Consider the following 14,213-nt stretch of genomic DNA (forward strand, 5'->3'; position numbering starts at 1 on the left):
AGATACCAAGGGAACATTTCATGCAAAGATGGACACAATAAAGGACAGAAATGGCATGGACCTAACAGCAGCAGAAGATATTAAGAAGAGGTGGCAAGAATACACAGAAGAACTGTACAAAAAAGATCTTCAAGACCAAGATAATCACGATGGTGTGATCACTAATCCAGAGCCAGACATCCTGGAATGTGAAGTCAAGTGGGCCTTAGGAAGCACCACTGCGAACAAAGTTAGTGGAGGTGATGGAATTCCAGTTGAGCTGTTTCAAATCCTGAAAGATGATGCTGTGACAGTGTTGCACTTGATGTCAGCATACTGGAAAACTCAGCAGTGGCCACAGGACTGGAAAAAGTCAGTTTTCTTTCCAATCTCAAAGAAAGGCAATGCCAAAGAATGCTCAAACTACCGCACAATTGCACTCATCTCAGATGCTTAAAGTAATGCCCCAAATTCTCCAAGCCAGGCTTCAGCAATATGTGAACTGTTAACTTCCAGATGTTCAAGCCGGTTTTAGAAAAGGCAGAGGAACCAGAGATTAAATTGCCAACATTTGCTGGATCATGGAAAAAGCAGGAGAGTTCCAGAAAAACATCGATTTCTGCTTTATTGACTATGCCAAAGCCTTTGACTGTGTGGATCACAATAAACTGGAAAATTCTGAAAGAGATGGGAATACTAGACCACCTGACTTGCCTCTTGAGAAATCTATATGCAGGTCAGGAAGCAACAGTTAGAAATGGACATGGAACAACTACTGGTTCCAAATAGGAAAAGGAGTACATCAAGGCTGGATATTGTCACCCTGCTTATTTAACTTATATGCAGAGTACATCATGAGAAATGCTAGGCTGGAAGAAACACAAGCTGGAATCAAGATTGCTGGGAGAAATATCAATCACCTCAGATATGCAGATGACACCACCCTTATGGCAGAAAGTGAAGAGGAACTAAAGAGCCTCTTGATGAAAGTGAAAGAGGAGAGTGAAAAAGTTGGCTTAAAGCTCAACATTCAGAAAACCAAGATCATGGCATCCGGTCCCATCACTTCATATGAAACAGATGGGGAACAGTGGAAACAGTGTCAGACTTTATTTTTTTGGGCTCCAAAATCACAGCAGATGGTGACCTCAGCCATGAAATTAAAAGACGCTTACTCCTTGGAAGGAAAATTATGACCAACCTAGACAGCATATTAAAAAGCAGAGGCATTACTTTGTCATCAATGGTCCATCTAGTCAAGGCTATGGTTTTTCCAGTAGTCATGTATGGATGTGAGAGTTGGACTGTGAAGAAGGCTCAGCGCCAAAGAATCGATGCTTTTGAACTGTGGTGTTGGAGAAGACTCTTGAGAGTCCATTGGACTGCAAGCAGATCCAACCAGTCCATCCTATAGGAGATCAGTCCTAAAAGAGACCTAAGTGTTTATTGGAAAGACTGCTATTGAAGCTGAAACTCTAATACTTTGGCCACCTGATGCGAAGAGCTGACCCATTTGAAAAGACTGTGATGCTGGGAAAGATTAAGGGCAGGAGGAGAAGGGGACGACAGAGGATAAGACTGTTGGATGGCATCATCAACTCCATGACATGAGTTTGGGTAAACTCTGGGAGTTGGTGATGGACAGGGTGGGCTGGTGTGCTGCAGTTCATGGGGTCTCAGAGTCAGACATGACTGAGCGACTGAACTGAACTGAGAACCACATAGTGAAAGTGAACCTTTGCTTTTTATCCACCCAACTTTTCTTCCAATCCAATTGTTTTCTCTTCATCATTCCATTGGAATTTGGTAGGAATTAGCCAACTTGGAGGCTTCCCATGTGATTCATTGGTAAAGAATTTGCCTGAAATGCAGGGGGCTGCCTGCCAAGCAGGAGACACAGATTTGATCCTGGGTCAAGAAGATCCCCTGGAGAAGGAAATGGCAACTCATTCCAGTATTCTTGCCTGGATAATCCATATACAGAGGAGCCTGGCAGGCTATAGTTTTGGGGGTTGCAAGTGTTGAACATGACTTAGTGACTAAACCACCACCATCAGTACATGTTAATACTGCTGCTGCTGCTGCTAAATCACTTCAGTCGTGTCCGACTCTGTGAGACCCATAGATGGCAGCTTACCAGGCTCCTGTCCCTGGGATTCTCTGGCAAGAACACTGGAGTGGGTTGCCATTTCCTGCTCCAATTCATGCATGCATGCTAAGTCGCTTCAGTTGTGTCCGACTCTGTGCGACCCCACGGACAGCAGCCCACCCGGCTCCTCTGTCCATGGGATTCTCTAGGCAAGAATACTGAGTGAATTGCCATTTCTTTCTCCACATGTTAATACTAGCTCTCAATAAATGTTTGCTGAGTGAATAAAAAATACATAGATGTATGAATGAATGAATAGCAGTATGGTCCCTCTCAATGAGCTCGCTCTAGCTGGGGAGGCAAGTAATTAATTGGCTAACTAGTAATCAGCCAATGTATGATAGAGATAAGATCCAAATGGTGAGAGAGCATAACACGAGCAGAGATGAACTGTTCCTTTCACTTATGCCTTTTTAAAATATCTACCCTATTGTTTATGCTCAGGGGAGTGTTTAGAACTCACTACTGAATGACTGATGAACAAAACTCTGAAATCTTTTGAAAAAAGGATTGCCATACAAATTTATTAAAATAATAAAACAAATAAGAACGTTAGATAAAGGAAACACTTCTGGCTGCCTACAGCAAATAGGCTGAGAATATCTTGACATTCTACAATCCAAAGTGTCGCAAAGAGTCAGACATGGCTGAGAGACTTGTCACATAGGCAGGCACGTTGACAAAGAGGACTTCTACACAGTCATAACAAAGAGAACAGCAAAGTCTTTGAGTTGCTATCAAGTCATTTCTAGATACGTGGGGACACGTGATACTACATTTGTGAATATGGGTATCCCAGTGATAACTATGATCAGGAAAGTTCATAAACACTCAGTGAGGAAACAATTATAGGGTGTCTCTGCTTCAAGTGTGTGTGTGTGTTGTTTTTTCCTCAGAGGCTATTTTTATAAGAGGAATATCTCAATATTTGATCTCCACCTTGTTAGTATTCTTGCCTCGAGAATCCCAAGGACAGAGGAGCCTGGTGGGCTATAGTCAACAGGGTAGCAAAGAATTGGAAGCGGCTGAGCGTGCACACACATTTGTTTGGTCTGACATGTGCACAACAGGAAGGTTTGCTGCTGAGAGCAAAAGGGGGTACTAGTTTCCAGTCGGAGAAGGCAACGGCATCCCACTCCAGTACTCTTGCCTGGAAAATCCCATGGACGAAGGAGCCTGGTAGACTGCAGTCCATGAGGTCTCGAAAAGTCGGACACGACTGAGCGACTTCACTTTCACTTCTCACTTTGATGCTTTGGAGAAGGCAATGGCAACCCACTCCGGTGTTCTTGCCTGGAGAATCCCCGGGATGGGGGAGCCCAGTGGGCTGCCGTCTCTGGGGTCGCAGAGTCGGACACGACTGAAGCGACTTAGCAGCAGCAGTTTCCAGTCTCGACTGTTGTCCGGTTTCTCATTATTTCTGGCTAGATTCACAGCTACCTAAGTGTTCTGCCTCCAGAATGTCCTTCCGATCACTGTATTTACATTGGTAAAAATAAAGTGATCCTTTATAAAACAATATCCAATTCTAACCGCCCAGCATCTTAAAAGGATTTTTGCTTGCTTCTCCAACTGGGATATTTTGGAAACTGTGGGGATGGGCATGCCATGATGATTTGGATGAGAAGTATGAGAAGCTGTTGGAAAACTATGGGGCCTTGTGAGCCTTAGTCCTTCAGTGGTAAGTAGTTTAAAACTTATTTTTTTTTAAATGGTAAAACAAATAGTATAATGTTACAGATTTAAATATAAGAGTCTTGGGAATTTTAAAGAGAAACATGAGACCTTAAAAGAATGCCAACGTTTTGATGGCAGCTATTGCATTTTACTCAATCTCAGATGCAATTTTTGTGAGAAAGGTAATGAAGAACCAACTAGAGGGGAAAGTTCCAGCAGCTCCTGACCTGTAATAAGCCCCTGCTCAGCCACATATCTTCCTGGCCCAACCTACTCTTTCTGAGAAGACACTCAGACTTTTCTACCTCTGCAACTTTGTTCTTGTTTTTCCTCCAGCTTGGGGGTCTCATCTCTTGCCTCATTTGCTTGACAGCTTCTCTTGCCTTCCTTCCTTCCTTCCTTCAACATTTCATAAGCTCTACTCTGCAAGGTGTTTGACTAGATCCTAGCAAGGTGTGGATTATCCTACAATGATGGTGATGAAGGCAGGGGGAAGTCATACAAGAACACTGATAAACAAAATAATGGCTGATGTTGCTTGTCATGTACATAGCACCTTGATGAACACTTTTCACATATCATTCTACTTAATTCTTATATCAACACTGAGAAATAAGTTGTGTCATAACTAAAACTTTCCTCAATGTCATCACAATAAATGACTCAGTCAGAATTAAAGCACAAGTGCATGGGACTCTGTTATGCTTTTAAACATCATTTACCACCCAGTTTGATAAGTAATCTTCTAGACTCATCTTAAGTATCTCATCTCATCTGTTTTTCTTCTCTGAAAGTTCCCCCATTAAAGTATAATGATTTTCCCCCACTCTGCTCCTGCGTTCTTTATCACCACGACTTCATTGGGGCCATTTGTATATGTTGCCTCTCTCACCAGGCTCAGAAAACGCCCAGTACGGGTGCCACCTCTGAGTAGTGGGTGTATCACCTCTGCCTGGCACAGTGGACCTGCTGAACATGGCAGGACAGGGTGTGCCCTGCAGTGAACCAAGCTCATGAACACTTTGCAAAGATCAAGCTTGTCTGCCCACAGGCCTTAAGGTGTGTTTTGTTTGGTCTGCAGAAGCATTTTGAACTAACTTGCCAACTTTTAGTAATAAAGAGTTTATTTTCAAATCTGGATTTCCAGATTCTTATTAGAATTGAAAGATTCGAAAACATGGGTTAATCCTTCCTTCATGACCACAGTTGGCTGGAGCTGAGTGGCAGCCATCTGCTCTGATGTGATGTAGCCCCCACCATGCCTGCTCTGCTATCATGACTACCTCACTCATTGATGCTACTGGCAAGACCAACGGTAAGAACTGCAACCAGACTGCTGTGCAGTCTAAAACCTCTTACTTCCTAAATATCCATATGATGACTATAGTCTACAAATAGGATAATTTTTAAGGTAAAAACAACTGCAAGTAAAATTCAAAGCTATCAATATGGTGCCAATACAACATGAATAACAGTAGGCTATTCACATACTGGCCTTCCCTGGTGGCTCAGATGGTAAAGAATCTACCTGCAATGTAGGAGAACTGGGTTTGATCCCTGGGTCGGGAAGATACCCTGGAGAAGGAAATGGCTACCCACTCTGGTACTCTTGCCTAGATAATCCCATGGACAGAGGAGCCTGGCAGGCTACAGTCCATGGGGTTGCTAAGAGTCGGACATGATTGAGCAACTAAGCACACACACATACATTCATTTACCACTGTTGAGTCCAATTTACTATGAATAAGTTAAGAAAAACAAAATGTCAAGTGTAGACAGCCTCATTACTACATAAATATCAAAATATGTATCTGAGTATGGCATGTATAAGCTCTTATCTCAAATAATCAGAGACTCTCAGGCCTATTTAAAACCAACTCATGGCCTTTACATGGCTGTTTCAGCTCACACATAAGACGGTATGTACAAACTACTATAGTGTTGTTTTAGTAATTACAATTACAAACCTTTGTTAACATATGATCTTCAATGATTGAGATAGATATTAGGGTCAAGTTTATCTTTGTATTGTGACAGTTTATAAAATGACTTGCTAAGCAAATATACTAGGTTAAATTGTTTATTAAAAAAAATTGTTTACTTGACACAAATTTTAGAGTCATGAATTCCCAACAATGTAAGTGCATTGTAAGCAAAAGCTGGGTACTGCTTAGGTTGATATTTTGATATAATAAGTACAAATCATTTTTCTCTATTCTTTACCACAGGAATCTTGCTAGACAGTGCTTTTTTTAACCCTAATTAGATATGCAATATTTATCTAAAAACAAAATACTGTTCCTGAGAAACATATTGTTTTACTCTGACTTTTCTTCAACTCAGACAGCTCTTCCCCCAAGTCCAGTGACTTACACCTCACTCTACTTAGTACCATAAGTGCAAAACAGAGGGCCACAGTTAAGAGTAAATCCCAATTAGTCACCTAAACTTTCAATAGACATATCCATTATATTAAAATACCATGCTTTACTAATGCAAGGATTCGTAGCAAAACAATAAATGCCTAAATGTGATGAATAGCTGCTTAATCACCTCTGCAACATAGGGAACAAATAAACCAGGCCAGCCCATTTTTGCTTAGTCCTGTAATAGACAAAGTTAGAGTCTACAGTTTTATTTATTTGTTACATTAGAGGGTCACCCAACATCTGCAGATAAATTTGAGTGCAAATAAATGGCTTACCTCAGAAAATAACCTTAAAAACAGTGAAAATTGATAGCAAAATAATGTCCTACCTGGGTAACTTTCTCTGTCACATTGTGTGTTCGATCTTTAACTTTGGGCGCAATAATGGTTTTATCTGAAGAAGGAGGGGATGCATTCTTTTTTTCAGCTTTGACATCTGAAAAATTCAGAGTGAGCTGTGGAATCTTGTTAATGGTGCTGTATTTGTTGAGGTTTGAATCCGACGTGGATCCCAGGAGGCTTGACTTGATATGATTAAAAGGCCCTAAAAAATTGGAAAGTATTTGTAAAAGCAATATCAGGAAAAATTAAGAAAGAGATGGTCTCGAATGACCTGTTGGTAATTCATGACCATTGTGACCCTGATTCAGATGGGACTAAATGCAGCTGGTTGATACCTGCTCACCATCCACCATATGGAGCTGCATGTGAATACCCAAGGATAAGATCATGCCCTAGGTGTGCACTCAGGGAGCAGATGGCAGCTTTAGCTATTAATTGGCTTCTTTCATTAGAGGCTGGAATAGAAGGAAGAACGCTACCCCCTATTATTGTCTAAACTCTATATTCAAAGTTTCTCAAGAACTTTTTTATAACTTAACAATTATTCAAGGAAGGACTTTTATAATTTATGAGTTAATCAAGGAAGGTGAAAATCATGTTGGCAATGAAATATCTGAATAGTGTCTAATCTGCTTTTGTTTGTATTACTCCCCACTCTGCCATAACAAGTGATAAGCCAGTTGCATTCTTCATATGCTTCTAAACCTGTTTAAGATACTTCACAGTGATTCTAGAAGTGTTAAGTCCAGACAGAGGAATTTCAGGTAACATTGAGAAGGACAAATGTCATCTGTGTGCATGTAAGGGGTCACAAGAGAAGGAAATGGCAACCCACTCCAGTATTCTTGCCTGGAAAATTCCATGGACAGAAGAACCTGGTGGGCCCCAGTCCATGGAGTCACAAAGAGTTGGACATGACTTAGCAACTGAGCATAAGCATGATGTGTTCAATAATTTGGATTCTATGTGGGATTTTTTAATCTTTCCTTTCTTTTCACTTTTTCCCTTTTATTTAGAATTAATGTTGGCCACTTTTTGAGGGAAAAAGACACGGCAGAAGAGTGCTTTGGCAAACATAACTTAGAACTGAAATGATCGTCAGTGAGTGGGTTTGGGGTTGGTAGTACTTAGTTACTTTAAAAAAAAAAAAAAAAAACATGCTGTGTATTAGATACCCAGAACTTATTCTTGGATGTTTGGACTCTTTGACCAACTCTGGTCACTTCTCACATTCCTTTCTTACAAAGACAGTTTGGCACAGTGTCAAGATCCTGGACCCCTTCATTGAGGATAAGTACACTCAACAGCTACATCTTCCTTTGAGATGAACCTATCATCTGTTAGTAATGAATCTGCCTGCAATACAGGAGACCTGGGTTTGATTCCTGGGTTGGGAAGATCTGGAGAAGGGAATGGCAACCCACTCCAGTATTCTTGCCTGGAAAATTCCATGGGCAGAGGAACCTGGTGGGCTACAGTCTATGGGATTGCAGAGTTGGACATGACTGAGCTACAAACACACTACTACTATTGTCTGTTGGTTACGGAGAGCCAAAAAAAAAAAAAAAAAACCTCCAAAAAAGTTTCTTATACAATTGATGATATTACTTATAAAACTATGTAGCTCTTGAAGATAAGCATTAGGAAGAATGCTATACAGACATTAACTTTCTGCCTTGAGAGTGCTTGAAACATACAAACTGCATAAATGAACTTGTTAACACATTTTGCCTTATGCTGTTGTTTCCTCTGTTTAGTATGAAACTAGTACATTTTGGAGATCAAAATGTGCTTTATGCACCAAGTGAGGTATAAAGCCTTGAAAATTAAATTTATAGATTGTGTATTTTGGACCACAACAATTAATCAACTCAGGTCAAAAATAATCCAAGAAAAAAAAATACCCATCATTTAGTTCACATTCATCTTAGAGAAAAAAATCACACTGCATTCATTTATAAAAGTTTATATTTGGTTATTATAGAATACTGAAATGATTTTAAGAGATTTTTTTTATTTACGTAGGAAAGAAAGTATGTATTCTCTGAGGTGCATGTCTATTCATTCCATGAGTTTTACGCCTGATGATGACCAAGTCTATCCAAGTTAAAAATGTCACTGTGCTCTCTGGGCGTATACTTCCAAGCATTTCTCATTTGAATATAGATTCTCATTCTCTTTTCTATTTCTATGACAAGAAGAGATATAAGAGCCCAAAGTTAGATTAATCTTTCCTTCAGATAGGTCTCTGGGAAACCTCACTGTTTGTAAAACCCTTCTATGCACACCACTAATTTGTTACTGTAACTTATGCTGGATAGTGTTTCCTTTATTTGCATCATTCTATGGCTACATTCCAGACCTATAGCTTTATATTTAAATTTTGAAAAATATTCTAGGACTTCAGATTTCTTAGATATTGCCTTTTCCCCAACTCTGATGTCATATTTTCACTGTTTAGGTAACTTGTGGAGAAGGAAATGGCACCCCACTCCAGTATTCTTGCCTGGAGAATCCCATGGATGGAGGAGCCTGGTGGGCTACAGTCCACCGGGTTGCAGAGTCGGATACAACTGAGCGACTTCACTTTCACTTTCAGGTAACTTTACGGCACACATGAGATTGTAGAACATTGAGTTCAAGCATATAGTTAAACTGTATTTCAAAACCTTAACCCCATCTTTCAATCCTCTTTCTCTGTTATCCTTCTATATGTTGGAATTTTGTAGCAGATGGCCTAGAAATATGAATCATCTGTAATGTTGTTAACACAGAAAGGTACTGTGGTACTTTGCTTGTGTTTGAGGCCACTTCAAATGAACTCCAGTGAATCTGCTGCACAGATAAGCAAATATTATCAACTGTGACAGTACTTCACCATCAAGGCATCTGTGGGGGTGTTTTTGTTACAGAGATGGGAGGTGTCTATTCTCTTACCTTGAAAAATTGACCCAGATGCCTCAATGGGCATTCATGTAGGTGAAAAGCCTATTTATAATGATTTGAGCCTTGAACTTGTTTTACATATTTTAACATATTAATACAATGAACTGCAACTGCCATATAGAATGAATATTTTTACAGTTTTTCTTTCTTTTATTCAGAACTTTACCAAAAGTTGTTCACCATTTCAGAAAACCTAATCACTGGGAGCTATACTACTTATGTTATTTAAGTCACCAATACAAAATTTCAGACTTCAGGTTACAGTCTGTGTGTGTAGCTGTGACATGCAGACATATAAATAAAGAAATCTGAGTATTTTTTTAAAACACTGTTGGAATCCAATATTATTAAATTTACAGATGATTATAGGAATCACACTTAAAATTATTGATTAAATTTCTTCTAAAATATTTTACATTATTGATCTCCTATATATGTAAAATGATGTATGATATAACAAAATAGTTATATATTAGTTTTTAGGTAAAAAAATAAACCCTTGGAATGACTTAATAACTCCCTAGGGATTTGCCACAATGCCTCCATAATGTCTTTTCTTTATGGTAGTATTGTTGTTTCACAATATTAGATTAGCTTCAGGTATACAACATAGTGATTCAATATTTTTATAAACGATATTCCATGCTTCACAATAATCACTCTATTCCCCTTTGCTGTACAATATATTCTTGCTCATTTATTTCATACAGAGTAGTTTGTATCTCTCAGTTTCATACCCCCATGTCAGCCCCCATCCTTCCTTCTCCCTACTGGTAGCCACTAGTTTGTTTTAATGTCTGTGTTCTACAAATGTTTTGATTGCCATTTCTTCTTCTAATCCATCTTCTGGTTCTTATTGCTTATGAAAGTGAATAGTCTGCAAGGTCTTTCTTAAGTATTGGAGGATATATATATACGTCCTTAGGAGTAGTAGGATGTCTTTCTCTTGCGCAATGCATTATTACTGTACATTATCCCATAGGGAATCATTTTGACACTACACTGAAAAGCAAGGGCCAATTCATTTGTGAGGATATTGTACTTTCTCAATTTCTCCCCAGCTGATTTTGGCATTATTTATAATTTAATTTTGATTATTCACTATTTAAAAATTTATCTATAAATAAGTCCAATCTGTCACTATTTATTCCAATAATGGTTTTAACTTTTTTATCCCTTCACACTCCTGCTCTATCATTTTACCCTGTACTTATATGGAATGTTTTATGATGCCTTTAATGTTATTAAAACAAAATATTTTCTCATATTTCATATTATATCATCTAGGGAGCTATATTTGAACATTAAAATATTGATAGAAATATTTTATTATAAGCTGCTTTCCTTTTACTCCTCCTGTATAATTAAGAAATTATGTTGGCCTTTTAGAAATAGGTTATTCATCTCTGAATATCATTTTAGGATAGTCAAGTGAGCATAACAGGAAGCTGAAACAAGAGGATCTTAGTCTGATAGGGCTAAGAAACCACTGGCCAATACACATCACACTGAGATTTGGCCTCAAAATATTACAAGTTCATTGCAATCTCTATTTCATCTTCTCTTACTTTCTAACAGAAAACATTTCTAAACTGTTAATCTATTCTGTTTTTAATGCTAGGTTTCCTTTTAAATTTATACATTTAAAGACTTCAGCAGAACTTAAAATATATTACTTAAAATAATTCACGCATGTTTAGATTCAAAATCTATTTCATCTTGTATAACAAAGATCATTATGCTCTTCTCCACTGCTTTTGAAGCAGGTGTTTATATGCAGCAGTCTGTTAAGTGTTGGCAATGAGTATCAGTGTCAATTTAGGTTTCTCTGAAATCTGTCTAAATTCTAATGAAAATAACTTCTTACATTTTAATCAAGGAAGGTATTAGTAATATCCTCATTTTTTTTTACCAATTGTAAGCCTAAGCATACACAATAGGAGGCCAAAAGGGAATAAGAATCAAGCACCAGAAATTAGAATGCAGGGCTTCCTACCTCCTAGGTCTATATTAAGAGAGGCCTTGGTTGAGGATTTAAAGGTGAAAGGAAGCCTCCCTGAGAGTAATCATAAACAGATGGCATTTAAAATGCTAATGAAAGAAAGGAGAATAACCTGTAAAACAAAGTAAATGAATTTAAAGAAAATAGATGCGCAGAAATAAAGGGAAATAGTAGATGTAATGGGGATTCAAGGGTGGCTCATGGTAAAGAATCTGCCTGCCAATGAAGGAGACCCAGGAGACACCGGTTGGATCTCTGGGTCAGGAAGATTCCCTGGACAAGGAAATGGCAACCCATTCCAGTATTCTTGCCTGGGAAATCTCATGGAAAGAGGAGCCTGGAGGGGTACAGCACACGGGGCTGCAAAGAGTCAGACACCACTGAGTGACCACATATGCACACACTAGATTCAACAGAAAATAATAAAGCCCAAAAGTATTTAGGAGGACTTGACAATTTTTAGAGAAACATTTGCAAAATGGATGAACAGACAATTTTCCAATATTCTAGTAGGATATGGAAAACAGGAGACCATGAAGACTAAACTCACCTAGAGTCAGACATCCTGGAGTGTCAAGTCAAGTGGTCCTTAGGAAGCATCACTACAAACAAAGCTAGTGGAGGTGATGGAATTCCAGCTCAGCTATTTCAAATCCTAAAAGATGATGCTGTTAAAATGCTTCACTCAATATGCCAGAAAACTTGGAAAAATTGGCAGTGGCCGCAGGACTGGAAAATGTCAGTTTTCATTCCAATCCCAAAGAAGGGCAATGCTAAAGAATGTTCAAACTACTGCACAATTGCCCTCATCTCACAAACTAGCAAGGTAATGCTCAAAATCCTTCAAGCCAGGCTTCAAGAGTACGTGAATCAAGAACTCCAAATGTACGAGCTGGACTTAGAAAAGGCAGAGGAACCTGAGATAAAATTGCCAACATCCATTGGATCATAGAAAAAGACTAAACTAACAGCTGGATCAAGATCATATATATCACAAGTGGCTGATTACATATAAAATAAGCCAGGTTCCAGCTACAAAGAAGTATCCTGCATTTAAAGATTAAGCTACAGGCTAAAGCAACATCTGGGAAGAATTTTAGATTAAAGGTATTTAAAATTTTTATGATGAGGTTATTTGAATTTATCATGAGTTACAAGATGCTAATGGAGAAGGAAATGACAACTCACTCCAGTGTTCTTGCCTGGAGAAACCACAGACAGAGGAGCCTGGTGGGCTCCAGTCCATGGGGTTGACTGAATTAAACAACCCCACTAAGCAACTAGCACACATATGTACACAAGATGCTGAAGGAGAATATATTGTCCTCAAGATGCTGCTGGATTTCTGATAAACTTTTAAAAAAATAATGCTATTAAAAAAAAAAAGAAGATTATTGCTCTTGAGAGCCAAAGGGAACAGAAAAGGAAACCAGAAAGATTAAGACTGTTTTCAAATCATCTTCATACAGTATTTCTTACAGCATGAGTTTATTTGGCTAAAGTTTAATAAAACCTAAATTGCTGAAGTGGCTTAACATTAAAGAAAATGTGAATGTAGTGTTTAGTAATCGGGTTTTGTAAATGACCACTGTCAATGAGCATAAGATAACCAGCTTGACATTAAAAATATATCAGAATTATTCACCAAATTATTTGTAATCAATATCCATATTGTTTGGTTCTGTGCATGACATACACTTTACAGAAGAAAACTGCCACAACTGAAAATCAATTTGCAAATTCTTGTAAGATCACAAACACTTGGTAACAGCCAACGTAGCATATGAGATAAAAGTTATATTAGATCGGTTGATTTCCTTTGTGTATCTGATAGCTTTTGTGATTAGAGGGGAGGGGAAAGGACTCATATGCTAGATTCATAGATGACTTAGAAATTGAACATACCATTGTCAGCGGAGTATAGAATTACTTGGGATAATGAAGAGGTGGAAGCTATAGAGAGCTTTTTAAAATGACTTTTAAAATGACTTTTAAATGACTTTTTAAAATGACTTACTAAGTGGTGTAAGTGGGATTAAGTTTTATGGTGACTTCGGAAGTAGAATAAATAGAATAACCACTAGAATTGAGTTCATCTTTCGTATATTAGAAAAATTGTTTAAATATATGATGTACACATTCACACATACATGTAAGCAGCATGTGCAATTTATTCGAATTAGCTTTTTCACTCTTTGATAATGGGTTATACTTTTGTACACTCTGAAGTCTTACTTCAAAGTCAGAGTGTTGAGGGAATTTATTAAAGGAAAACAAAATTGATCCTAAGAAAAACGGTAAAATGGAAATTATTCCATTTTAGCAGAAAAGATTTGAATACCAATTTGCTGTTTTTACACTGTGATGTTACATAAAGAATAGGAGTAACCAGCTCGTATCTCAGTCCACTCAGGACAGATGAAGGGAAAACAATTACATTTCAGCAAGAAGGATTTAAATTAGCTTTTGTATAGGCAGGAAAAATAGATTTTCCGAGAAAGTTAAAGAATAGGATCCTCTAGAGATAAAGATGCTTCTACCACCTGTGCAAGATATTTCACCAATATTCTTGCCTAAGGGGAATAAACTAGATGATCCTGAAGGCCTTCCAAGCACATTTCTAAATCATTTATTTTAGTTTGTTAAGGAAATTATTTTTGGTTAAGTCAATATAGAAAAAAAGTATAATT

At 38.1% G+C, this 14,213-nt stretch overlaps 1 protein-coding gene across 2 annotated transcripts in view; it reads right to left on the reverse strand.

Moving 5' to 3' along the window:
* The window catches only part of KCNH7 (potassium voltage-gated channel subfamily H member 7), a 528,547-nt gene that overhangs the window by 120,703 nt on the left and 393,631 nt on the right, over positions 1-14,213 (reverse strand). For both annotated transcript variants that reach the window (XM_013969285.2, XM_013969283.2), the window contains one exon: positions 6,563-6,777. In XM_013969285.2, the coding sequence (XP_013824739.2) occupies positions 6,563-6,777 (215 nt within the window). The remainder of the gene's footprint in view (positions 1-6,562; positions 6,778-14,213) is intronic.

Source organism: Capra hircus, chromosome 2 (assembly GCF_001704415.2).
Source record: "Capra hircus breed San Clemente chromosome 2, ASM170441v1, whole genome shotgun sequence".
NCBI lineage: Eukaryota > Metazoa > Chordata > Mammalia > Artiodactyla > Bovidae > Capra > Capra hircus.